This window comes from Hypomesus transpacificus, chromosome 22 (assembly GCF_021917145.1).
Source record: "Hypomesus transpacificus isolate Combined female chromosome 22, fHypTra1, whole genome shotgun sequence".
Taxonomy (NCBI): Eukaryota; Metazoa; Chordata; class Actinopteri; order Osmeriformes; family Osmeridae; genus Hypomesus; species Hypomesus transpacificus.
Window position 1 is genome coordinate 2,214,028 of NC_061081.1, and position 27,356 is coordinate 2,241,383.

General features: G+C 46.1%; 2 protein-coding genes across 6 annotated transcripts in view; both read right to left on the minus strand.

Annotated features, from left to right (window-relative positions):
* Positions 1 to 8,393, minus strand: part of loxhd1b (lipoxygenase homology PLAT domains 1b) — a 28,545-nt gene extending 20,152 nt beyond the window's left edge. The window contains exons 1-9 of the mRNA XM_047045394.1: positions 7,876 to 8,393; positions 7,466 to 7,713; positions 5,002 to 5,116; positions 3,102 to 3,182; positions 2,735 to 2,919; positions 1,200 to 1,298; positions 918 to 1,066; positions 601 to 724; positions 193 to 443 (exon numbers count right to left, since the gene is read on the minus strand). Coding sequence (XP_046901350.1) covers positions 193 to 443; positions 601 to 724; positions 918 to 1,066; positions 1,200 to 1,298; positions 2,735 to 2,919; positions 3,102 to 3,182; positions 5,002 to 5,116; positions 7,466 to 7,713; positions 7,876 to 8,393 — 1,770 coding nt within the window. The remainder of the gene's footprint in view (positions 1 to 192; positions 444 to 600; positions 725 to 917; positions 1,067 to 1,199; positions 1,299 to 2,734; positions 2,920 to 3,101; positions 3,183 to 5,001; positions 5,117 to 7,465; positions 7,714 to 7,875) is intronic.
* A 4,136-nt stretch (positions 8,394 to 12,529) lies between these two features.
* On the minus strand, positions 12,530 to 27,097 carry st8sia5 (ST8 alpha-N-acetyl-neuraminide alpha-2,8-sialyltransferase 5). Of its 5 annotated transcripts, XM_047045388.1 has the most exons (10): positions 26,502 to 27,097; positions 22,799 to 22,906; positions 21,757 to 21,864; positions 21,299 to 21,394; positions 17,591 to 17,683; positions 16,549 to 16,635; positions 16,242 to 16,386; positions 15,333 to 15,445; positions 15,076 to 15,168; positions 12,530 to 14,853 (listed from the first exon to the last, which is right to left on the minus strand). In XM_047045388.1, the coding sequence occupies exons 1-10, from the start codon at positions 26,645 to 26,647 to the stop codon at positions 14,391 to 14,393; spliced, it is 1,452 nt and encodes a 483-aa protein (XP_046901344.1). In that variant the 5' UTR covers positions 26,648 to 27,097; the 3' UTR covers positions 12,530 to 14,390. The 5 variants fall into 5 exon arrangements, with proteins under 5 accessions (XP_046901344.1, XP_046901345.1, XP_046901347.1 ...); XM_047045389.1 differs by lacking the exon at positions 21,299 to 21,394 and having other exon boundaries at positions 26,502 to 27,093; XM_047045391.1 differs by lacking the exon at positions 22,799 to 22,906 and having other exon boundaries at positions 26,502 to 27,092.
* Positions 27,098 to 27,356: the final 259 nt, after the last annotated feature.

The following is a 27,356-nucleotide window of genomic DNA, read 5'->3' on the forward strand; positions in this document are numbered from 1 at the left end:
GCGCGGGTAGAGAGAGGGGAAGGACAAAATGGGCCGAGTTGGAACCATACTTGGAATCGGGGCCGCTCAGCCGACCCGTGAGGCGCTCTGCCCGGTGAGCCATAAGAGCGCCCGGGTGGAATACCAACGTCACCACAGCCTACACACACACACACACAAGCAGCAGCCCCACCAGCACTGAAGAGACGGTACCTTCTCGCAGTACCAGCCTGCTCCCACGGCCCCGTTGTCGTGTCCGATGGTGACCCTGCTCAAGGGGCTGATCAGCTCAGCCACCTCCACGTTGAAGATGTCGATGAGGCCCCTCTCGAAGGCCCCGCCCTCCAGGAACATCTTGCCACTGTTCCTCAGACCCTTGGAGCCGTGCATGATCATGTGGATCTTAGAGTTGGTGCCCGCCCCCCTCACATTGCCTGTCATCACCTGGACGTTGTACACGATCGCTGCAGCGGCGACCGGGAGTGGGACAGACAGGGTTGGGGGGGGTCAAAGGTCATTTTTTCTCATATCCGCGACAGGGTATGACTCTGTGTTCCGGTATATTCTCAGTGGAATGCCTCTCGTAGGGTTAGAAATGTGTTGACGGTGTGAGAGACTCACGCATGGGCTGCGTGGCTCCCACCAGCACGTCTCTCTGGATCTTCCCATCGTCCTCATCCATGGCAAACCAGCGGTTGACGGGGAACTCATACACTTCCTTGTTCCCCATGTCATCGACGCTGACCTGCAGGCAGACGCAGCAGAGGTCAGAAGATCAGAGGTCCCCTGAGGAGATCTCGATTGGCCGTCTCATGGTTAGGCCTGTTGCCCAGCTTGAGTCAACGTTGCATCGTGATCACCCCCCGTTACGCCTGGCCTGTGTGCGTCTGACAGTGTTTGTGAATGTGTGAACGTGTGGAAATGGGTGAGTGGAGAACCTTATCCAGGAACCAGCCTGCAGACGAGCCTCTGTTATTATGGCCGATGGTGATCTTCTTCAGCCTTCCCAGGTTAGGGGCCTCGATGGTGAATTTGTCCTCCGTCCCTCGCTCAAAGTTGTCTTTGTCGCTGTCCAGCCGTCTCTCTCCTGCAGCGACGGCACCACAGTCAGACACACAAGCTGCCTTTCGTGCTACACGACCACGGTATGCATGGGAAGACATGAAGCGGGAAGACATGTTCAAACCTGGCAGCGTAGCAGGACTGAGACCGAGTCGTACCTGTGTCTCCGTTTTCCCCGAAGATGTTGAGGAAGACGTCGGCGTCAGTGCCGCTGCCCTTCATGTCGGCTGTGAACACGCTCACGATGTACTTGTTCACTGTGGAAACACACAGTGCCCAACGGCACCTGAGGAACACTAGAAACTCTCTTGTCCGTTGGCAGATATTTCTGGACCTCTGAAGGATTCTGCAACCCACTGTACACTACTGACATGACTGTACTTGAGGTGATTGTATTTCTTTTCAAAGAGAGGTAACCATCATGATGACCTTTAAAGTTACGCAATGATGGTCACCTAAACCAGAGGTTAGGGTAGCGGCTGGGATGTGTGCCTCTTTAGAACCTTTGGGAGAGTCTCTACAAGAGGGGTCCCCAAACTACGGCCCGCCCACGCATTTGGACCGGCCCTCTGAACACTGATTAATATGCATGAGTAAGTAATATGTTTTGATTTCAATAGCAATGAATATGAAAAAAGGTCTTTAAAATAATAATAATCCTCTTTTAATAGGCTATGCATACCTTGATGTGTACGGATGTACGGTGCATAACAATATAATAAACTAATCTAGCATAATAAATACATTTAAAATCATAATAAAATCTCCATAATAATACTGGTAGTCACTCCGGCCCATGTACGTTTCTGTTACAGACCGACCCGGCCCCACAATAAAGAAAGGAAAAAATATCTGGCCCTCACAGAAAAAGGTTAGGGGACCCCTGATCTACAACAACAGCATGAGCACATCCAGGAGATCCTGTAATCCACAATAAGCCTGTTTCCAGGTAAAATATTCATGGAAAAGCATGACCCTTGTGGACACAGTGTGTGTGTCAGTTTGGAGTGACAAGGATCAGGCTCTTAGCCCACTCCTCTCTGGTGCTGTAGAGATAAGGGATGTGCAGGCACGAGGACAGCCTCGGGTCAGGGTAGCGTGATCTGGGTCTGGGACAGTTGCATAAAGGCCATCGAGGCACATGACCCTGGTCTGGTCTGGCCTGGACTGCGCTGTTTTGATCCATTTTGGTTTGTTCTAGTGTAGCTTGCCTTGTTTTGTTTTCTCTGCTTTGCTCTGGCCTGTTCTGTTCTGGTCTCTTTAGTCCTAATATGGTCTGGTCGAGTCTGGTCTGGTCTGGTCTCTTTAGTCCTAATATGGTCTGGTCGAGTCTGGTCTGGTCCAGTCTGGTCTGGTCTGGTAGGGTCAGGTCCCACCCTGTTCTCTTTTACCAAGGTTTCCCAGAGATTACACATCAGGGAGGAGCCATTCAGAAAGGTAATAAACTGCTGTTTTACATGGGCTAGCATGTGTGTAGCTTTGAAACATGATGTAATAAGCAGCATGTGGCACATGTGTAATGTAGCTAAAGACTGTGTGTGTGTGTGTCTACGTATGTGTGTGGTTTGAGTGTATATCGGTGTTTGTGTGTGTACACGTGTGAGTTTGGTTCGAACGAGTGTGTGTGTGTCTATGCATGACTATGTGTGTGAGTCTGTGTGGGTGTTTGTGTGTGTTCTGACGTGAAGCCTACGTTTGGGGACATCCATGGGGTTGAGGCTGCCCAGCAGGTCTCTGACAAACAGGCCGTCTCCCTCCTCCCTGCTCATCCAGTTGTTGCAGGCAAAGTAGAAGCGCAGGTGGGGGCGGTTCATGTCGGTCACCACCACGCGGTCCAGGAACCAGCCGGCGCTCATCCCTGTGTTGTCATGCTCGATCCTGGAGACACAGCAGGGTCACATGGTCACAGGGGTCGTGTGCGTGCTAGCTGTCCAGTAATACCTGGACGATTCACCACCCAGTGAAGCTGTTCCTGCCTTTATAGTTGGATTTCAGATCCACAAAACCTTTCACCCCCCCCCCCCCCCGTCCTCTTTCAGCCCTGCTCCAGCATTCTGTACCTGATCTTCTTCAGGGGCCCCACGTTGTGTGTTTTGATGCGGAACACGTCGGTCTTGTTCTTCTCAAACGCTGTTCGGCTCCTGCGGCGTGAGCACAGACAGACGATGAGAGGGACAGAGGCAGACGGACAGAGAACCTGCCGGAACTGCTTTCATCTGACAGCAGGAGCAGCACCATCTGGAATCTTTGCTTCCTTACTTTGTATCCTTGTCCAACCTGAACTCCTCTCCACTGCCCCTTTCTATAGTTCCTTCCCTTCCCTTTTCCTCCCCTCCCCTCCCCTGACAGAGATATCTCTGTGCTTGACAAAGTGCGTCGTCTGCCAAGGCTGAATCAGATATCGAGCCCCCAGACAATAGCCTCTAGTCACTAACCTACATTCCCCTCCATGTTCTCCTGCTCGGTGTTATGCCAACATCCTTTCTTCATCGGGACTATGCCAGCACTGCACCCACTCTCTAATTAAGAAATGACTGTCCAACTCACACACAGCCCTGCCCGAATGAGCTAGTCTGTGTAAAACAGGACAAACCAACCATCCCAATGCAAACTTTGGAATTCATGTCATTGGAGCAGAATCAGCGTTGTGTTCTGACTCGGACTCAATTCCATCAGAATTCCAAAATGTTGCATTACGCTCTGCTTGGATTGGTCAATCCAGCAGACCTGCTCAAAAACCAAAGCATCTGACTTACCTGTTTCACAGTCCCGGGGTTCACTCATCCTTACTCAATAAAGCTAGGACAGAAACTATCTGAGTAAGGTGAAACTCCTTCTCAGTATTGATAGTGTTGATGATGATGATTAGGCGCTCATATAGGATAGTATTTCTGATTACCCAAACCACAGGCCGAGAAGAAAACCTTGGTGCTCGTTTTGTCTCTGTATTGTCAGGGACATACATCTATGAGACATTGATGTATACTTAATAGAGTTAACGTGTTTTCTACAGTGGCTTAACCACGCCTGACTGCCTGTCAGTCAGTCTGTCAGTATGTCTATCTGAGATGGGGAGATAGGTGCAGTGTGATTGACAGGGAATACAGTTCAGCCCATATTATACTATAGGGTATATGGTAGCCAGGTGTAACTCTACCTGCTTATCTATGTGTGTGTGTGTGTGTGCCCGTGTGTGTGTGTGTGCCTGTGAAGATAAAGAGCGCCCGTAGCAGTAGCTATCAAGATGACAGCTCCTGTACTCAAGGGTTATTTGATGATGAAGTGTGTGTTTGGGAGGGATGACATCGTGGTCTTCTTTCATTGGTTGAAAATGAAAGAAGACCGGCCATGTCACATGGTTCGTCCTTACTCCAGATATCCTCCGTGTCCCTCATGTTGCTGTATGGGAGAGAGCCTCCTGAAAGCTTCACACATTTAGCCTTCTTAGGCGAGAAGCTTTACTTTCCATGGTAAATATCTATTAATAAATATTTAAAGACATTTAAAATGAATTGTATCTATTTTGAATGGATGATGGGCAATGACTGACTAGTTGGCAGTTTAGTTGCCTTTTTTGGTTCAGCTTTCTCTTGGAGTGCTGATGGTGGCTTGAGGGCCGTGTGTTAAATATACAGGATTACGCTCCAATACAGCAACATTCCCACAATGCAACACAACACAGGAAGTACATCTGCTTATTTTTAATTGACTGAAACTGATTAGAAAATACCTCTTTTCTGTGCTGGAGAATCAGAGAGAAATGCAGTGGTTAGTGATTAGCCATGAAAATAACAGTGGGAAAAGTCCATACAATCCAGACATATTTATAAAAAAACATATTTATAAACAAACTGAAAATAAATGCTTTCTGTCGCCAAAAATAGCTTTCTTCACAGGCCATAAACAGACACCTTCCAAACAGAAGCCCAGTAAGTGAAGAGTAAGCTCTGATGAACTCACTTGCTGGCCAGATGCACCTTGGGTGTGACACCAAAGTCTCCAAAGAGACTCACAAACACGTTAGCGTCTGTCCCTGCCCCCTTCACATCGCCAGTGACAGTCACCACCTCAAACACTGAGAGAGACAGAGAGAGAGAGAGACATAGAGACAGAGAGAGAGAGAGAGAGAGAGAGAGAGAGAGAGAGAGAGAGAGAGAGAGAGACAGAGACAGAGACAGAGAAACAGAGAGAGAGACAGAGAGAGAGAGAGAGAGAGAGACAGAGAGAGATAACGAGAGTCAGAGACATAGAGAGAGAGCGAGACATAGAGGGAGGGAGGGGTGAACATTAAAACGTACAAATGCACATATAATATCACAAATTATGATTAGTTTATCAAGTAACTCAGTGATTCAATCTGGAATCTTACACTGCCCACATCTACAGAATGCTGCCCCAGGATGATTTCTTTCAACAGAGACCTGCCGAGAAAATTGATTGCAGCAAATCTGCAGGTAAATCCCAATCCCTGGCCAGGGGCCAGAGAGCCCTCCTCTCTCTCGTTAGAGAGCTGGATGTATGAGTCAGCCGGGCAGCCTTCAGACTGACAAGGCAGGCAGGAAGTAGAGGTAACCACTCAGAACCCTGGGTCATACATCTGTGTTTGAGAAAGAAGGATGGGAGGGAGGGAAAGGTGGGGAGGAAAGGTGGGGAGGAAAGGTGGGGAGGAAAGGTGGGGAGGAAAGGTGGGGAGGAAAGGTGGGGAGGAAGGGAGTAGAGTAAAAGAGGATGTGCAGGCATCTCCTTGTTCATTGGCTGTCAGCTCCTTTATGTTTGTGTGTGTGTCCTCTGTTTGCCAAAAGCTCTCTGTGCACACCAATACTAGTGTTAACCCGATGGGTCATGGGTGTTCCAGATCGTAGTACAAACTCAGGAGTCTAGCTCTTGAACCTGTCAGTGAGCTGGGGCCGTGTGTATATTTCTCTGTGTGTGTGCGTGCGTGTGTGCGTGTGTGTGTGTGTGTTAGATCCTGCAGATTAATGGAGCTGGAGGGGTTCAATTTAACCCCTGGCCTGTAGGATTATGTAACATGCAAATCATGGTGAATATTGCATGGATGAGCTCAACGTGGAACTGACAAAAGGAGGGGAGACCCTGGGTACACTGCTTCATTATTGAGAGAGGGAGAGGGAGAGGGGGGAGGGAGAGAGGAAGGAGGGGGGGAGAGAGGAAGGAGGGGAGAGGGAGCAGCGAGTGAGAAAATGACAGAGAGCAGGAAATAGAGAGCGTGAAAAAGGAAGAAAATAAATCCAGTGAGAAAGAAAAAGATGAGGAGGGGAATGCAAAGTTCAGGGCCGCAGAGAGCACTGGAAGACTTCTCTGTAAGAAGAGGTCCGCTGGTTCTGACAAGTTCACAAGCACACCAGCGACTGAAGGACGAGATCATCTTTCATGTTTTAGTGAGAGAGTCACAGACAGGCAGCGAGAGACACCTGACTGACAGAGAGACTTGAGGTAAGTGACAGAATGAGACTTGATTAGAAGGAAATGAGCTGAGAGAGAGAGAGAGAGAGAGAGAGAGAGAGAGAGAGAGAGAGAGAGAGAGAGAGAGAGAGAGAGAGAGAGAGAGAGAGAGAGAGAGAAAGAGAGAGAGAGACACACACAGAGCCTGGCCATAGATAGTCAGATGGCAGATAGCATCGGAGCCCAGAGACGTCTGGTAAAAGTGAGCTAGTGGATAAAGTCCCAGATGGAGGTGAGATGGGTTGCTTGTGGAGTCTGGCCTGGCTCGTGGCTGGGCCTGGTGAGGTCAGGGGTGTGCAGGTGCAGCCAGGGGGAAGATTGGCCATGCCATGTCACAGACTGACAACTCTGTGATTGTGTGGCAAGTGTGTGGTGTCTTAGTCTGTGTCAAGACCTATCCAGACCTCTGGAGTGTGTGTGTGTGTGTGTGTGTGTGTGTGTGTGTGTGTGCGTGCGCGCACGCAAGGCCTAACTGAGAGGCAGACACCTATCCTGTCCTGTGAGTCTCTAAATGATGAGTCTCACCCCGTTTATCTGATCTGGATCTGCTCACTGACCAGACTCTGGAAGCAACATTAAATACCCATTATCCTTTTATCCACCATACTATCTGTGTGCTCCATGAGAAATCCCACATTCACACTGTTATTAGAAATAAATGCCCTCCTTTATTGAACTCTGGCGTACTTTAACACCCTCCCAGAGGAGAGACCATCACAGACACAAGCCAGATCCCCCATCTCAAGCATCTAGTCTAAAGTACTTCAACAGCCCAGGTCAAAGCTTGATCGTGGACCTCTGTATAAGCTAATCTGTTGCTCATACAGATATTCCATTATCCAGAAAACACTGGAGAGAAGGCCATACAGCATAAATGAAAATGACTGGAGCCAGGGTATGCAAGAAGCGTGTGGTTTACCCAGCAACATTGTTAGCATTCTCCCTCATTTCTTTGTCCTACCTTTCTTTTTGTGGTACTCGTCCTCATATCCGTCATCGGAATCAGTTTGGTAGGTCAGAAGCTCATTCTGGTATATCTCTGCGTAGTCCACCTGCTTCACTTTGGACTTCTTCCCTTTCTTCTTCTTGTCTTTGTCTTCGTCGCTGTCGGCCGACCCCTTCTTGGGCTTCTTCTTCTTCTTCTTCTTCTTGGAGTCCTCCTCCTCTTCCTCTTCGTCGTCGTCTATTAACGGCTCCTCGTCCTGAGACCTCTTCTTCTTCTTCTTCTTCTTCTTCTTGGAGTCGTCCTCCTCGTTCTCTTCCTCTTCCTCCTCCTGGGACTTATTTTTCTTCTTCTTCTTCTTCTTCTGGTCCTCCTCCTCCGCCTCTTCCTCTTCCTCCTCCTCCTCCAGAGGCTCCTCTTCCTGAGACTTTTTCTTCTTCTTCCCCCCGTCTTTTGACTTTTTGTCCTTTGAACCCATGTCCTCCTCTCCCTGTGGGGCCTCCGGAGACGCCTTCTTCTTCCTTTTCTTCTTCTTGTCCTCGCTTGCTCCCTCTGTCACTTCCCCCTCCTCCGTGAGCTTCTCAGATTTCTTGTTCTTGGGTTTGCCGCTGCTTTTGCTGGTGGTGTCATTATTGTTCTCCTCGCACCCGTTCTGCTCATTCTCAATCACTTCCTCCTCCTCCTCCTCCTCAGCATCCTCTCCAACTCTCTTTTTCTTCTTCTTCTTCTTCTCTTTCACCTTATCCTGGGACTCTCCCTTTTTCTTCTTCTCTTCCTCCTGGGACTCCTCTCCCTCAGGGTCCTCGGTGCTCTTGTGTTTCCTCCGACTGTTTTCTCTGGCGCCCGACGCGCTCTTCCCTTTCTTCTTTGGCTTCTTCTCCTCCACCCCGTCATCCACCTCTTCGGTTTCCTCCGATGCGGACTCTTTTTTCTGCTTCGACGGCATCTTTTATTCATCCACTTCCCCAGCTTTTAGTTTCGTGAGGCCTGCCTTGAGTTTCTGAAGGTGTAAGACTATTCATTTGACCCGTGGCATCCATGAGACACGGTCGCCCCAGGGTTCAGACGGAGCGGCCCTGTGCGGGGTGTCTGCGTGTGTGTGCACGCGGAGGCCGGGGCCCGCCTGAAGCGCTCGTCTGTGATCCGGCGCAGGGGCACGCGCTCAGCTCATTAAAAATGACTGTCGCCGCTGTGGTCACGTGACACGGGGAGAAAGCCCTGTGAAAAAGGAGCCGTGCTAAGAGAACTTATCTGCCACGGCTTCCATTATTCATACTTAGGATCGCTTTACTGGCTGGGGGTGTCTCACTTTTACCTACACACACACGCACGCACACGTTAATGCATCGAGACACTAACAGACACACACACACAAGCCCTATCTATTTCTCCGTCTATCTCTCTGCCACTCACACATGTACCAACACATACACCCTCAACCCCCGCAACACGCCTGCCCGCGTCATACATGCCAACCCTGAACCTGGGAGCGTTTCAGTGGACAGTGATGGGTTTGTTCATGGTGTCGCCCTCCCTTTGGCTCACAAAGCTTGGCTGAAAGTCTGATATTGGCTCCCAGTCAAGTCCAAGATTTATGCTTGCGCAAGAGTGCTGTCCAACAATATGCTTCTCTTTAATGGACGCCATTCATACACTTTCAAATGTCACTTAATTGGCGATACAGAGAGTAATGTGCAGGTCGAGGAGTAGGCGACAGTGGACTGATCACACTAAATTGGTAGTCCTTTCTCTTTGACTGGGATTTCTAATGCAACTTTGCATGATGTTTTGACATATTAACTGTTTATGCATGTCTGCTATTGACTTTTTCCCTCTCTCCATCTCCACACCCTCTCTCCATCAAGACAAGGTACTCTGGCCTAGTTCCTGACCTGTGTCCTGTAGTTCTCATTAGTCCTGACCCCCTGCTGTTGACACGCGGTCACGTCAACCTCCCTCTGTGAACCCAGCCAGGAGCCCACTTCCAGGTCATGTTTTTCACAGGAATGCAAAGAGAACATACCAAACTCATTTAATTTGTTTGTTTTAAACACATGTATATATGGATAGACATATTCTACTTTATTGGCTCAACAGATGTGAGAAATCCTTCATCTTTTCCTCTTTCACAGCCAACTACGGTATCATTATCCTCAACGTCTAGGCCTATAAACCCATTTCTAATTTGCTCTCACTCAGATTTCCCTAGTCGTATTCATCTGGTGGAAGACTCCTCTATTGGTTTCTGGATCTCTCTGGAACGTATCCCACCATTGCCCAAATAAACAAATTAGACGTACATGCACATTAGTTTCCCACTGGGATTCTAGTTAGTGGCAACCGGGAGACAGAGTTGATCTGAGCGCCGTGTTTCAGAGTTCTTAATCAGTCTGCCCAACATGCTTTCAGAGCTCCTTGTTGAAGTAAACGCAGTTGAATAAAACATGACTTTTTACACTAGCCAATGTTTAATTCATACCGACAAATGATTGTAGCTTGTGATAAGATTAACATTGTACAATATACATACAAAGCTGCGTGATAAGAACTGTGCGATAGCAATAGTAGCCAAACGTATCGAACGTGATGAATGGCCGTTGTTTACGAATCGAATGTTAATCTGCTTTTCATTATTTTCCAACAAACCTTGAATAGGAGAAAAAGAGACCTCCAATGACCTGTGAACTCTTCACCAATCTGGTCGCCATCCGTGGCCTGCTATTGTCTCATAATGATCTGTGTACTCCTCAGAATAACATCAGACTTTTGAGAAGGTGAATAAGTACCATCATTTTGAAATGCAACTAAAATGACAAAGTTGACAAATAGAAAATTGACACCAAGTTTTACCCTGACTGAATAAATACGTAGTTATAGACATAGTTTATGTACACTGAATAATAGTTAATATCTATTTGGTAACTGTTGTTTACCATGTATATTAACATCTTGAGATGAAGGGCCAGTCTCTCATAGTCTGGGTGGATCAGTGTCATAAGTTCTCTGTGTCAATGTATCAGTGTCAGACTCCACAACCCAGGTTTACATATCTGCACCAGAGCCAGATCATCCAATTAGTGTTATTAGGAGGGACACCTGACACCCCATCATAGAGGCTTGGTCCAGTCAGGGTGGAGATGACTGGGAGGGGATTGGAGGAGGAGGGAGGTTGAGGCAAGTGGGAGAGAAGGGGAGGAGCGGGGGGGGTTGAGAAAAAGAGGAGGGGAGGAGGAGGACGACGAGGGGAGGCGTAGAGGAGGAGTACTTAAGGAGAGGGGGAGGTTGGGAAGGAGAGGAGGAGGAGGAGGGGAGGAGTGGAGGAGAGCGAGGGAGTTGGGGAAAGGAGGTGAGGAGGAGGTGAGAGGGGAGGAGGCTTATGAATGTCAACCATACTGTCAGCTATGGATATCCAATCCACCGATGACGGCAGACATCCAGACAGGCTTGATCTGTCCTGTTGACGTGACGCCTATGAGGAGATAGACTAAGATGACTCAGCTAGAAATGTTTCACCTTTGGAGACATAATTAAGTACGGAGTAATATATCTTATGCAGGAACTCACTTTGATCAAAGGCTTTAGAGACACCTCTAAAAATGAGAACGTAATTGATTTGGACCAAAGTGGACTTCATGAGCAGATGTGCAAAGAGACAGGGCGAGAGGAGGAGGGAGAGAAAGAGAGACAGCTGGGAGGATATCGGAGAGGAACCTCCCCTTGACGGAAATAGTCCTAATCAGGGTTCAGCTGGTTTGATTGTTCTGCGTCAATGTGGAGAGGATCTGGGACTGAGAATCCCTGACTCCTAATCTGATCCTGATCACCTTCCCCCTCCAATCATGAACCCAGCAGGGACCAGCTGACCCGGATCACCCTCTCATTCCCAGGACTCCTTTGTGGCAAAGAGAGTCCTCAAAGACCCATGTGAACTTTTGTGAATAAAACAACGCATAAAAACATCCCTGTACATATATAGCATGTTCATAGGACAGTCCCAGTGAGGCAGACTATTGTGACTGTGTTTCTGTAGCAACGGTGATTCAATTTAGATTGGTTTCATTCGTACTCAATTGTCGTTAGAGCCTAAATTAATGGTTACGCTCAATCCTGCTGTTTAAGTGCCAGTGATGATGCAATAGAAGTCTGATAAGTCTCAGAGTGATTTTACAACATTGTGATGACAAAAGCTACCCCCTGCCCTCTAGTCATAGATACAGCTTACTCTACTGTACACCTATTATGTGCGATCTTGTATGGGTCCTACCTGGCCCTTCTCCATTGGGTCCTCAGCTGAAGAACACTGACACCAGGTGGCTGGTTAATTATTAAGGAGCTGACAGTAGCTTTGCTTAAAGAGCTAATTGGACCAAATAAACCAGAGGTCACATCACCTGGCTGGAACTAAAATGGTAGTTTCCACATTGTTCTACACGCACGCGCACACACAAACAGTTTGTTTATATTGTTCATATGTTTTCTACACACACAGTGTTGATAATTGATGATGTTAGCAATATAGCTACTAAAGAGTTGACAATAGTAGCTGACAAAAATTCACAAGAAGGTTCTTTAAATGTGCATCTGTATTACAATGCGAGAAATCTATGCGTGTGGGTGTCTACCTGCAAGTTTTATAGTGGGATTATAGTGGCAACAGTTGTTTAACGATTAGCTTGAGAACTGGGCACTGTGCAAAGTTCAAATCTTTCAGGCGTCTATTTCAGATGTGCCATTTTTTACGTTGTTTGGATAAGTGCTTCGAGATCCCTGAAAAATCATTCACCCACAGTGTTGCAATTTCACTTTTTCAGCCATGTTGAGCTGGCTGTAGCCATGATCTCTCGAGCTGAAAGGAAATGGATGGCGAGCTGAAAATGGGCATTCGAAGAATACAATTATTTGTCAATCAATGCGATACAGAAAATTCAAGACTATATTACTGCACTGCTGGAACAAGAACAGACTCCAAGAGGTATCCTTGCGCAGTTGGGTTGTTTAATCACAGCTAGCCTAACCGATATCTTAATCACTGGCTGCATCACAGGAACTGCACTAGTAAATGAAATGAGACAAAATCAGAAAATCCAAATAGGTTTATTTACAAACACAATATAAAGAATGTAGGTTTTCAAAACACTGTTCATATCCTCAAGCAATCCCACCCAATCATTGTCCAGTTCTCCTTTCCTGGCCCACACAGATATAATTCAGTGATCTATAAAATAATGCATGTCATGACTCACATTTTGAAACTGTAAATTTTATAGGTGCACTGGTGAATGAAGCAGGCGTTCTGTGCATTGCTTTGTGCACACTTTAAACAGTCCATGTGAATTAACCTGTAGAGGAAAAATCAAACAACATGTACAAATGGGGAGAAGTCAAATCAAATGTTAAAAGTGTGAATAAGAGGAGCAATATGGCTGCCAGTACAGTATATCGCCAGTGGTTTAGTGATCATCATGAACTACCTTCACTACCAACACCACATAACAGTTTAACAACCATTAAGCATTCACAGGCTGAAATGCAACAATGGTTTGTAATTGGTAATTGAACATTTACAATTTAAAAGGGAGGTTACATGACGCAACAACAAAAAATGTGTCATTTAATAAAGGGATGCATGGGGCGAGGGAAAATGTAAAAAGTGAGCCCATTAATTGTTCATTCAATTCTAAAATTGAATGTTGCTCGATGGACATTAGGTTTGTCATTGGCTAACACTTCTAAACTGTAAACGTATCGTTGCTGCAGGCACAGACGAAGCAAAACCAAACAGATTGTTATCATGCACGGCGTCACAGCGAGAATATCAGAAGGGAATTCTATCTTACAGAAGAAGAAAACATTGGAGAGGACATCAGAGGTCAATGGTTAGCTAAGACAGATGGACAGACAGACATCATAGGATGTTCTTACAGAGGATTCCGGAACTCCGGATGACCCGCCAGATTCCAACAGAAGAACGATGTCTGTCAGAGCCATATGATAAGCAATACAAAGGGGCTGGATTGCATATCTGAGGGAGGGGTTTGATTCTCATAAGGCAGCATGGTTTAAGACATGAATGACAGTCAGCGGGGCACTGGGGGGGCAAAACAACGGTGCACCTATGGTCGGTGACTATGGTTACAGTTGTGGTCAGCCTATACTATGCTAAGGTGGTCGTTACAAAACAGTTTTCAGGCCTTTGTCCCAAACATCAATTCATATAAACACCTCCCAGTCTCTTAATTTTGCTTCAGAAATACTGTAGGAGGACATGTCGAATCATTTATCCAGGATGAAGAAAGGATAGGCCTACCAAAAAGGCCATACTGAGATTGAACTGTTTTTTTAAATATATATATATATATATACAGCCATAAAACCACTAAAAGTGTTTGCAGGTAATGTGAAGGTAAAATCCTTGTTCAAACATTTTGATTGGCTCATTATCAGTTTAGTCTGCTCTTTATTACACAAACATCAGATGTTGACGCACCCACAGTGTCTCAGAAAGAGAGAGAGGATTATAGAGGTCACCCAGGAAGTGATCAAGGACAGGAAGCCCTTCTCCGGTGTATTTGTGCAACGTTAATATCAACACCTCTGTACAGCAGTGATCACTGAGTCACTAGTCAATCACAGAAACGACGACATCACTACGAAGACCATGTTACGTGAACAAAACAAGCAACCTACAATTTATAGAGTCCACAAAACAGAGGCTCAACGTGTTCACTTCACCAGCAAGTTGAGGGGGAGAAAACATTGGATAGAGAAACGACAGGAGCTAAAGCAGGCAATCTTTCACAAGAAGGAGTAGGATGGTGTTCTTCGAAAAGTCAAGAGAAACTGTTCATCAAATAAACACGGACAAGATAACAAAGCCAAAATGAAAATGACAGAAAACTTCCCACAATGCACTGTGGCAGGTGAACCCACCTCAAGTGAGCGATCACCTGCATGGTCCAGTGTGCACCTGCACAATACCACGAGTGTGCATGTGCAGGAAGTTGAAGATCTCATAGGGCATGGCGTGGAACCCGGGGCGGGGCTTGACGTTGTCATAGTAATGGTGGGTGATGAAGATCCCCGAAGGGTTCATGGGAAACGCCCAAAACCCGTAGAGGTGGACCTCCTCACACAGCTCCATGGCTGCCGTCACCAGCATCAGCCCACTGCTGAGGCGCTTGGCGCGAACCCCCTGGACGGCCCAGAAGCGCTGCACGTTGAGCAGGTACTGAGGGTGGAAGAAAAACACCCCGCGCTGAGAGTCGAAGTCATCCAGCATGTACTTGACCCGGAAGGACACATCGGTGTTGCGCGTGTTGTAGAAAGCGGGCAGAACCACGGAGGAGTTCTCATAGTTCTGGAGGACCTCGTAAAATGGCCGCCGCCATTTCTCCAGCTTCTGAAACCTGGTGGAGGTGGAGGGGAATGAGAGACAGTGACAGACAGAGATAAATAGAGAGAGGGATGGGGTAGAGACACGTAGGCGGATAATTATAACCTTTATTTAACCAGGAGAGACACATTGAGATTAAGAATCTCTTTTTCAAGGGAGACCTGGCCAAGGAGATAAGGAAGTGTGGATGTACCTGTGAGTAAGTGTGGTGTGTGTGTGTGTGTGTTGACAGTACCTCTCAGTGATGATACTGGGGTTAATTGTCACCAAATCTGTTTTGGTGCCGACATCAGCGGAGTACTTTTCAGAGATGGGTGGAATGTTGCATCTAAAAAAAGAAAAAAAAAGGAAAAAGGTTGCATTATCAGTTGCTGAGCGGGGTTCATATCATTTAATTCCTTCAAATGTGATAACGGCGGGCAAAAATATGCAGAGCAAAGAATTCTTTTTCAGACCCATATTTAGCAATGTAATGATGTAGACGTAGTTCACCTAAACACAAAATCTGCAGAGTCGATTTCCTTCCCACATTTGCTGTTCTTGATAATGCCCCCGTTTCCAATGACAGCACACTTCTTGAACTGGGATTTGGAGTACGGCATGTCCTAAGGGTCAGCATAAAACAAGCTTAATAAATATGTTTTAATAAACAAGCAAGTCAGACATCTCTCTAATAATGCCAGGACTCTCTGTCTGTGTGTCTGTGTATTTTTATGAATGGAATTTTAAGGCAGTGAGTTTCCCACAATTATCTTGAGAAACGGGCACTCTGCAAAGTTCATATTTTGCAGGTGTCCTTTTTCCATCCATTGGAGTTTCGCAATGGATCTTTTTCAGTCGTGTTGAGCTCACACTATACACTTCACTAAGCGCTTGTAATGTAGAGGTAGGAGGTTGCATGATAACTTCAGCGAGTTTAGTTTATTTAATAAACTATTGCAATTAATCATACTTAAATTAAACTAATTGCTTAACACACCAGAGTTCGTAGTAAAGGAAACAAAATTGATACAGAAACATACCTTCAGATAAATAATTAATAAAGGCAGTTCAATGACATGAAATTAGACGCACCAGAGTTTTGTGTAGGGAAACAATAGAGACACCGGCCCAGAGCCATAGATAGTGCTACACCAGCCATCACCGCACTACATCACCGCACTACATCACCGCACTACATCACCACACGACACAGTGCCACCAATGTATCTTTAGTTCAAGTAATCTGTATTTGTGTGTTTCACTGACATTTTAATCCCCGACTGCATCACAGGCACTGTACACTAGTACATACAACCCAGTGTATACGCAGAGGCTAAATAGTAGACAAGGAGGAGGAAGAGTACAACAGGGGATAAAGTTGAACTACGTGAGGAGTTGAATGTCCAGAAGCAGACTCACATCTGGGAACATCTTGAAGACCTCAGTGGTGATGGGCAGGATTCCGCTGGTGTCTACCTCGTACCGCAGCTTAGTGCCTGCAGGCGTGTTCCTCTTGGTGGTGAATAGGAAAGAGGGGGCATTGCAGCACCGTGACAGAGACATCCTATTGGACGAGAACCACAGGTGGGGTGGGACTGAATCCAGTCAGGACGATAGATTAAAGTGAATCGCCCACAAACACGATCCTGCATTTTGACTCAAACGAAAAGCTGGATTTGGAAAAAGCCCTGCGCGAAGCCGAGGGGAGGGGCCAAACTCTGCTCACTTGAAGTTGTTGGTCTCCATCTTGTTCTGCTCCCACTTGCACACCTGCAGGTTCCTCCACCTCTCAAACAGGTCGGACGTTTTCACCCTGGAGGAGGGACAGAGAGCTCACATGAGGGAGAACAGCGGAGTCAAGGGCGGGTGTTACATTTACATTTGGTCATTTAGCAGACGCTCTTATCCAGAGCCAGTGTTGAGGAAGGACCATTGGCAACAGGGAAGTCATGAACCTGCAGGGTGAACACCTCCATAGGCTGACACCCAGACTGCAGCAGTGGTTCCTTTGACATCTCCAATGTTTTTGTCTATTTTCCTTCCTCCTCCCCCCCCCCCCCCCCCCCCCCCCCCCCCACTCTCTCTCTCCTGTCTTGAGCAAGAGAAGATAGCAAGACAACATTCTATTGAAATAGAAAGTCTCTAAATAGCTGCCCTTGACACGGCATTCTCCCCAGATGATTGGGCTATTTGTTCAATGGGGAGAGACAAAGCAAGGGCGGGTGGGGGGGGGGGGGCAGAGAGAGAAGCCAGCATGGACCATGAAATGATCACCGAGCAGGGAGGGGTGACAAAATGACCTTTCTGCCTAGTTATCTGAGGTTGCCTGGCAGTCCACTCCCTTCACCAGGCCCTTCAACTCTGGAGATAATGAGCTCAGTCAGGCTGAGGAGCACAGAGGGGTTCACCATGCTCAGAGACAGACTGTACTGCACCGGACAAACAGCCATTATGCACCCAGACTGAGGCCCCATTTACTAAGACTTGACACTATATTTAGGTGTCACAAGAAACTCACAGTTTGTAAGGTCTGCAAAAAACCCGGCCATACATGCAGCGAAAGTTTGCAAACATTTCACTCTGATCCGCCAATAGTTAATCATTTTATTTTTGGAATGAAAAGGAATACTGAAGCAGTGGTCCCAGGGTAATATTTCTGGGTCGGAATCCTGATCTGGCCATAATCAAAATGGTGGCCTAGAGGGGATCATGGTATCGCAATACGTGGTGGAGGGCTTGGAAATGTGTCATGCTGATGGCACACTTACATGGTCAGGACTTTGACGTCCATGATCTCCTGCCTGAGCTCCTTGCAGGCTGTCGAGTTGTACTCGTAGGGTCCATCGTAGGAGTCCAGGAACCTGGAGGAACAGTCACAGTCAGCCTCCCCCTGCCCTGGGCTAGGCTACACCCCTCTGGTCACTATATCAACCAAGCAGGTGGGAGGAGGTGGGGGTGGGGGAGGTTGGTTGGTTGGTTTAGGGCACATCACAATGCACTGTGGGTAGGGAAGAGGTAGTGGGGCACTCTTTTTTTTTTTTTACTTTATTCATACAAGGGTAGAGATTTAAGATTGGAAGTAATTGAACTTTATACAGACATTTTAAAGTGATGGTGATGCTTTTGGGAGTGGTTTCAGTTCAATTCACTAACTGGGTGGTGTGGAGGCTACAATCTGTTCTCATGAATCAGCTACAGGCAACATTGAACAGTAAAAGTGCACTTTTTACACAATAAATACAATTGATTGAAACACGTTCAGTACATTCCATTTACTTGATCTTTTCTGTGTTTTGACTAGACATGGAAGCTCACAACATACAACACAGGCATTCTCTGAGGAAAGTTTAATTCAGGAGAAAAAATAAACAACATGACATGTGAGAAACATGGTGAAAGAGAGAGAAAGAAGGAAAGAAAAGCTTAGAGGGGAGGAGAGATTAAATGAGACATCATCTGATCCTTCTATTATGGAGAAGTTGAGCATTCTATGACATGTTCTGTACAGTACACTCTCTTAACCACTGAGGTGTTCTTCCATTGGCCCTGGGAGAACTCTTAAAGACGAAAGAGTCAAATCATAAGAAACTAATACAGATTCCAGCTCGATCCATTCAACCAATATCAGGTCTATCAGGAATCAGAAGAGGTTCCGGATGTCTATTTCTTTCCTTTACATTTTTCATTTATCATAAGAGTTCTCACACAGAGTCAAGTTCAGAACCCCATGTGGAACTGTTGTCAGCTTATTCTGAGAGTGTGCCCAATAGGATGGCTCTAATCAGAATGGCAAGGAGAGAACAGCTGTCTGGTTGCAGAAGCCTGTACATCAGGTCGATTAGGTCCCTTTGAATTGAACAGGAACATTCGTTTTTTTTCCATGTGAATATATAAATGTATATATTTATTTTTTTATGACAATCTGTTTTTCACCTTTACATTTTGTATCTATTATTTGTCACCTTTTTCTGGCATGTCATGCTCACCCACACATACACACGTGCACATGCACCCAACTACATCATGTATGTACAATCATCATTCTCACACTCACATTCTCCTTATTCAATACAACTATGTCTATGATTTTGTTATAATAAATCCTGACTGCACAATGTCTACATGCTTAAGAGCCTGTAAATCTTCTTAAGGATGTATTGGACAAAAAAAGAAAACCCAGTAAATAATCATTATACAGGACATGATAACACAAATCATGAGAACACACAAGAGGTTATCTGTTGGGTGTGGATGGTAGTGGTGATCATGTGACACTGGACAACAAAGATGGCTGGAGAATACTGGGAAGACGTGGTCCACATTTTAGCATGACAGACAAAGCAACAAAAATCCTCTCCTAGTCTGTCATGAACATCTCTCCGTGGTGCTGTGTGTCTATGGTTGACAGTGGTGACTTCCACAGGGCCAATACGCCCTCTCTGTGGATGTGGACGTGGCTGATGGTCTTAGGATGAAAGGCTTTCCCCCACATTCCTGAGGCCAGGAGAGCTCTCGCTTGCTCTCTCGCCCAAAATCGGAGCATGCCAAGACCCCCACGTCCCGCACGTCCCTCGCCCTCAGTCCGGGGCTGGGCCCCTCAGACCGGGGCTGGGCCCCTCAGACCGGGGCTGGGCCCCTCAGTCCGGGGCTGGGCCCCTCAGACCTGGGCTGGGCCCGCAGCCAGATGTGGAGGAGGTAGTGCTCCCCCTAGGTGTGTTCAGACAGGCTTGGAATGGATAATGGTATTGATCCCAGCACCAGGTCTGGAGCCGGCGGGCCTCAACGTGGCGCCTGACTGGCCTGCTCTAGACAAGGGCGGAGGGAGCTGCCAAGTCCTGCACCCAGGGGCATAGCTGAAGGGCCCAACACTTGTCCAGAAATGTATCTGGGGTAGCTCCCACAAGAAGCTAAATATGTATGTCACATGCAACTCTCTGGTTACATAATATGAATGCTTTATTATTTATAACTCTTGTACTGGTATAGTATATTCCTATAGTACCTAGGACTCTAATGCAGGTACAGTATATTTCTATAGTAACTATAACTGTTCTACTGGTATAGTATGATTCTGATAGTATAGAGTGTTTGACTGGTTTGTTTTCTATACTTATATGGAATGTCCACCTGTGTCTGCTTGAAAGTGAAAGATGCCAAAATGTCATCACAAACTGCCAGTGGATGGGACGGGTGGCTCAAAGTATCTCATTAAAATAGATGGGACATCTGTGAAAGTTTCTATGGAAACATGATTGTTTTGATTGTGTAAACAATATCAAATAAGACTCTGGAAACAACAAAAGGTGAGCTGTGACAAAAACAACACAGACAATGAGTGGCATAACAGCATGGGAGATGCACAGGAAAAGAAAACGAGATGCATGATGGGAGGGAAATTAAACCGGGAATGTAGGGATGGGAAATGAACTGGTTGTTTACATCCGCGTGATGATTCAGTGTAGGCTTTTATTTGAGTCATTGTCAAGAAGAGGGTTGGAGCATCATGTATCCTTCAGATAAACTTCTATTTTCATCTTTGCTAAATGATTCTTCAAATCACTACTGATGTTTTTTTGGGGGGGAAAGGCATTGTTGAATTTTGCTCTGTTGAAAGGGAACCTTCATGATGACCACTGTAACTCGGAGTGAACCATTTAAGCGCAGCACCATTTGAATGTCATCTCTGATCATTGTTGCCACATTAGCTTGCTGCCATCCTTGAAGATCAGCAGGCCTTAGCAAGGGACTTAGAGCGACGTGTTACTGTGGGAACGCTGCGTTACTGTGGGAACGCTGCGTTACTGTGGGAACGCTGCGTTACTGTGGACCCATGAGGTTTTCGTAGGAGAAATCCCGGGTGGCAGGTTGATGCGCACTGTAACACGACCAGACTGGGGGTTCATCTTCTTTGGAGAGGCAAACAAAGAAGAAGGTATTCCAGGCAGAGAGACAATGCAGATGTGAGAAGAGGAGATAGGGGGAATAGCAGAGAGAAGTGTCCACCATGTACATGAGAACACACACAGAGCTGTGTAGCAGAAACACAGGACATACAGGGCTTGAGAGGCGTGGGGAGATGGGTGCTGGATGAGACGACACAGAGCTGTGTAGCAGAAACACAGGACATACAGGGCTTGAGAGGCGTGGGGAGATGGGTGCTGGATGAGACGACACAGAGCTGTGTAGCAGAAACACAGGACATACAGGGCTTGAGAGGCGTGGGGAGATGGGTGCTGGATGAGACGACACAGAGGTACAAAGAGAAGCCAGTACATCAACAGGAGACCGTGGTCCAACCAGCTTCTTTAGGGGGATGGGGGTCAGGAGGTGGGAGGGATCAGACAACATGCAAGAGCAGATCTGCAGTGCAACCACCACTGAAAATATGAGAGCTGGTTCCTTTCAGACCAATGGAAAAGAAAGAGGCATTCTTGGGTTTCTGTAAAAGTTCTTAAAATGCCTTCAGACTGGCCTACCTTTGAGATCGTTTTTTTTTCTTCTTAATATCGGCTAGGCAGGGGGTGACTATTACGGAGATCTGTGAATCTGGCTGAAAATTCTGACGGAAACATCTGTCAACATGCAGACAGGTAAGTTAGAGTTAAATGTGTGACTTTCTCCCCTGTGACATTATAACCCCTGCTATAGATCTCCTCAACTCTCTCCACTTGAAAAAATAATTCATCAAAAAAAATGAATAACCCTCAGAAAGTTTAAAACAAGAAATTGCAAAAAATGTGTTTTCATGTCTCTCATTCTACCCTTACATGTACATTGTAGCAGACTGTGCTGGTGGTCTGTGACCCAGTCCTCACATGCACGGGCCTGGGACACCATCCAGCACAACTCAAATCTCATATCTGCTCACTTATTATCTCTCTTTCTCTCTCTCTTAGGGGTGTCGTGCAGTCAGTCAATCACGTTGGAAATGTACCTTTTCTTCCCATTTCTGGCAGGCTTCTGAGATCCGTCATCCGAGAAATTAATGGGACCGGTCCAATTTCCTGTCTCGTCCCCTTTGAGGCGGCTAAACTGTTGCGCACTAATAAGAAAATGAGTCAGTTTATTGAGATTGATTGTGATACTGTGTTCATTAGCTGACAACAGCCAAACACACACACACACACACAACTTGATTGCGTGCACACACATTATTTCCATATGCGCTCACACACACACATACTTGTGCAAACGCACACACAGTCAGAAGAATCAGCTGTTTTTGCCTTTAGTAAAACAGCCTGTTAGAATAAAATGGCACAGCAAACGTTAGAATGTGAAGCGAACCTTCGACTGTTATGCAGTAAGTCGCTACTGTTTGGGATGTGGCACAAAAAGTGGCATGAGCATTTCCCATCAATAAACACAAAAAGGACAGTGCTTATTTAACACTGAAATAATAATGGTGGTTTAAGTGCACACATTTGCTTTGCCTGTGAGGGTTCAAATCTAACCAAAGAACGATGAGACGTAGAACTTCAAGAGACCACCGGTGGAATTCAAAAGAAAGTCTAAATCAACGACGAACCGAGATGGAAATGTGCAGAAAAGCTGAAAATCGAAGTGAATTCTTCGATAGGGGCCATCTGCTGCTGCTGGCGCCTCGCCTGGTACCAGTCTCTAGAAGCCATCTGAACTCAGCACAGACAGGAAACCCTGCTTCAATACCAGTTTGGCTGGCATTTTCCAGGCCCTTCAGTAGAAACATGGCAAGTGGCCTTGTACGGTCTTAAGCCGTTTTTATTGAGCCAATATTGATCCAAATGATCTTTCTAACCCTACGTTTTACCCGTTAACAATATAATGTGCCACTCCCAACATATCAAGGCAGCATTTACAGTGTATCCTAGTTTGTTATGCACATGCACAAAACGAGACAAACAAATCCAATTTGTGATACAATGGATTAGATCTCACGGCCAAATCTTGTTGACAGGAACGGTTAAAGGAAGGGTCAATATGGCCAAATACGTAACGTTTTGCAGATGACGGCCACGTCTACGCCTCCTTTGAGATGTGAATAGCACCTGTACCGTCCGCTGCTTTGATATGGCCCCATGTTGAAGAGAGCAGCCTCAGGCTCTCTGCCAAACAGGTGGGAAAAGACACACAGAACGTATCAAAATTCAAACCAACTCCAAATCAATCACATATACGTGTATATCAATACAGAATACATAAGAATACACCGGGCTGAAAAGTTAATATTTGAGATTCATTCGGAAAGGCTGCTTTGCAAATGCTTCGGACTCATATTTCCATGATTGGCACGTGGGTGGTAATAGATGTACCACTTAAGAACACTAACAGAGTCATTGTCTCCCACGTAGGTGCTCTCTAACCACATTACGCCTTTAAACAAACACTTATGGCTCTGTGGCAATACGGCAGCTCCCACTCACTCCGCTGAGTGCTGCTTCAACATCTCAGTGACACATGGAGAACAGCAGGTGAACCGGACCTTCCTTTTACGGATTCACAGACTGACCAGGACAAGAAACTAGATACCAGGAGATACCCAGTGGAGAACAAAGGACATTTTCAAAATCGGACAGGATGTTAAATCAAAATGGCACTCTTTAGACTTTACCATCCTTTCAGTTCAATTAAGTCGCTGTTTGACTGGTGCATTGGTGCTGTTCGATACATCCATACTGTTTAAACCAAGCCGTTGTGGGATTGTAATCTATTTACCGGTCGTTCCTTGTTTCCTTTACATTGTTCGGAACAGGAGGCAGAACACCACACAGTAGCCCCAAGGCACACGCCCTGACATGCAGGAAGTGCTCTGAAGTCTCATCCAACCACGGTCATTGTAAGTGTGGTATGGAGACAGACATGAGTAGGGTTCAAAACATCGACCTCCCAGGATACTTACTCTACTCGGTCTGGCTTTGCTAAGAGCCTACTCAATGAGGGCAGGAAGGGTGGGGGGGGCATCAATATTTATGAATACAATTTGACTACATCTACACTTCTATGTACTCTCTGGTTTAGGATGTCTACCGGGAATCGCCATGCTGCGACATGGCAAAAATGTAAAATACTTTATTTGGCATCTTGACTATCTAGCAAGATAGTAGCGTCAACGTGTACGGTTCAGTACTGTTTTGAAGGAGTAGCGTTGTAGTCATTCACTGCTGGGGTGATTTGTGGCTCTCTCCATGTTCCTAGGATTGGAAGTTGAGCTAGGTGGTGTCTTTAACCCAGGCTCTCCACCCCCTTCTCCCGCCCTCTCAGAAGGAGCCTGTAGAACCCTGCTGAGAGTATTTTTAGGCACTGCCCTCCGCGGGCGAGCCAAGTGAAGATGAGAGAAGATAATGTGCCTCTCTCCGTAAACTGGGTCACTCCCTGTGTATTATTTAATAACTTTTTTTTCTTTCGATTCCAAGTGTTTCATACCGTTCTTATGGTCTCTCTTGCTCTCTCTCTCTCTCCTATCTGACTCTGCTTCTCTCTCTCACCCTGTCTCTATATATATCCCTTCCTGCTCCCTCCCCTACTCTTCTTTATCTCTTCCTTCCGTTCCACCTCCTTCAGTACACAGCTTGGAGGGCTGGTTATTAATGTCAAAGTCGATGGGGAGGGCATCATGCTACATGATACACCCAGTGGACATTCACAGTGGAGATTTATCTACAGGCTAGAATCCGACCCGGCTCCTCAGCTCCCTCCTGTAACAAACACGTGTTTACACCCAAAATGGGGTCGTCTTCGAACAGCCTAATGAGGGCACACTTCCTCCCTGAAGCCCTCGGTCACGTCACCTCTACTTTGTCTTGTTGGGAGAACCAACCCCAAAATTCCAAATCGAAACCAGCCATGGCCCACGTCTTAGCTGATGGGTATGAGCCTGTTCCGGGCATTACTACCTGTGTCAGAAGGGAGTCACAGCTACCATAGAAACTGTGGGGGGTTAGGAAGGGGGGGTGGGGGTGCTAGCATCCAAGATGCTGCAGAAAATCTGTGTGCTGGCGTGATTTGACGTACAGTAGGGACTGTGTTTTCTCCCCTGCCGTCAGCCCACCATGCTTTGGTGATTAGCTGAGATCAGTAGATCCTGGGAGACAGGATGAGGCAGAGATACAGTCCCGCTGCAGGGGAAATAACCTGGAGCGTGAGGGGAGGGGCGGGCGGGCCGACACTTACACACACACACTGCGCCTGTTGTCATGGTTTCAGGGCAGCGGAATATCTTACAGTGACATCATCTCCAACAAAGCACCCACGCTCACTGTCTCTCTCTCTCTCCTTCTCTGACACACTCGTAGGCCTACACACAATACATACATGTTGAAAACCACACGCCTCGCGCTCCCGCTTGCAGACAAACACACACAAACCTCTCCGTCACATACACATACATTTGCAGACCCGCACACAATACATACATGTTTAGGTACACATACACACACTTGCTCTCCTTAACACTTAGGTGTGTGCAGACAGAGCGTAGCAAAATGTCTGCCGTTGCTCAATGGTTCCCGTGGTGCAGCCCAGTCCCCCTCTCTCTGCCGTGCTGAGTGCTTTAAGCGTGGGGGACCGGCTGAGAGAGGTGCTGCTGAGGATAGATTCATGCCATCTCAGCCCCAGGGCCTGGATGCCATGAATTCACCAGGCTGGCCTGGGCAGTGGGCAGCGGGCAAGGGGCAGGGGGGACAACACTGGTGAGGGTGCATTGGGCTGGAGGGGCAGGGGGCAGTTAGAATGCAGTACATGTATGAGGCAAGTATGAGACAAGTTCATAATGTACTGTCTAAACTCTCCAGAGCAGGGTGGGGTGGGGGGGAAGGGCGTGGATTGTTTTCCGTAAGATCGTATTTTTTTTCTTTTATACATTTTGTTTTAAATACAATTCATGACAGAAACATTTCTTTGTTTGCTCCTCACAAACAATGGAAAACATTTCAGGAAATCATAAAAAATGATATTCATAGACCTGACCTCCAATGGTTAGGGCTTTTATGTGATTAGTTATTGTTTTATGGAAATATGAACCTCTATCGGTAATAGATGCTCTTGCAGAGGTGTTACAAAACATTTTAGGAATGCATAGCTCTGCAGTGGCTGTTCATCTGTGCACTATGAACAGCCAACCACATCAGTGAATGACTACTAAATTTGACAATGACCACTGTGACATGAATCCTACACATCTAATAATGTTTAACCGTTATGAATAAATTGATAATGCTAATAAACGGTGATATCAGCAGATATCCTTATGTAAGGTGTATGACCAGTCCATAAGGCTGAAACAGAAAATCAAATAAGGTCTTTAAAAACATAACCATACACAGCCAAAACACTGTATATGGCATGAATGTGATGCTCCATTTTCAGAAAAATATGAAACTGAAACCTCAGGAGAATACTTTATATGCCACTGAAACATGGATGCTAATTGCTATTGTTCTGTTCTGCAATTCAGTCGTTTGCTCATTCATCCTAGCATCTTACCATTACAATTAAGTACTCTTTTTAGAACACACATTTACAGTAAAATAATCATTATATGCTTACATTGTTGTAACTAGATGATAGGCTATAGTCTAACATATCATGCATTGCCTGTTGGAACATTATCATTTTTTATTGCCGTCCATTTGTCAATGCTTGTTGTTTTCTGTTCATATCCATATGAATAATCATCATAAAAAGGAATGTGTTAGCGCTTACCTTTTAATGTAATTTTTGCCATACAGAATCTGTTGTAAAAGTGTAACCAGTCCAAAAGCGCAAATAAATATAAAACAAAGAGATCTATTGCCGAGTATATCTTTACCCGACGTTGGGTCGGAGTAGCCCATTCTTCGGCGCAGCATCCACGGCTACCAAAAATAACAAAATTAGGATTCTCTCGATGCCACATTCAGGACAAATTGTTAATGTTTCGTCTTTGCATTAAAGAGGACATCGTCCATACAGCTACTGTCTACAGCCCGGTTACCCTTTGCTGCTGCCACAGCTCTGTTCTAATTGGTCTTGATTGAGGAGGTGTCCTTTTAAAGCAAAAACACGTCCAAACAATTTGTGAATGTAGGAAAGCCGAAGGTCAGTCTTTTGTCCTGTAGCCAACGTTCAGAGAGACTGGTACCAGTAGGCTACCTGGTCCAAGAAAACATTATTCTAGCTCTCAAATCACTGCTGAGGCGAAAGAGGTGCGCGTGAGTAAAATTCGTAACCTGGTTTTGCACAGGTTGGTGGTGCTGATGGTGCGCCTTCTCGTGTGCGCGCAGACAGCCTAGCTAAATGCTTCGCTTATTTGTTTGGATTCCAAGTCAGGCACAATTCAAGGTCACAGTCTTGTCGGACATATAGCCTGTAACCTCTAGCCTGTAACCTCTAATCAACTCAATGTTATTCTGATCAAATAAAACCCTTTTTAATCCCTTGTGTCAATGTCCCTTCAAATTACAAGTGCCATATTTTTTCCAATACGGCCGTAGTACGTGAAGCCGAAATAATAGGCTATTCTAAACGTTTTTTTTTTTTAACACGCTCACAAGATACGCTGAATATGTCCCAAGCTAT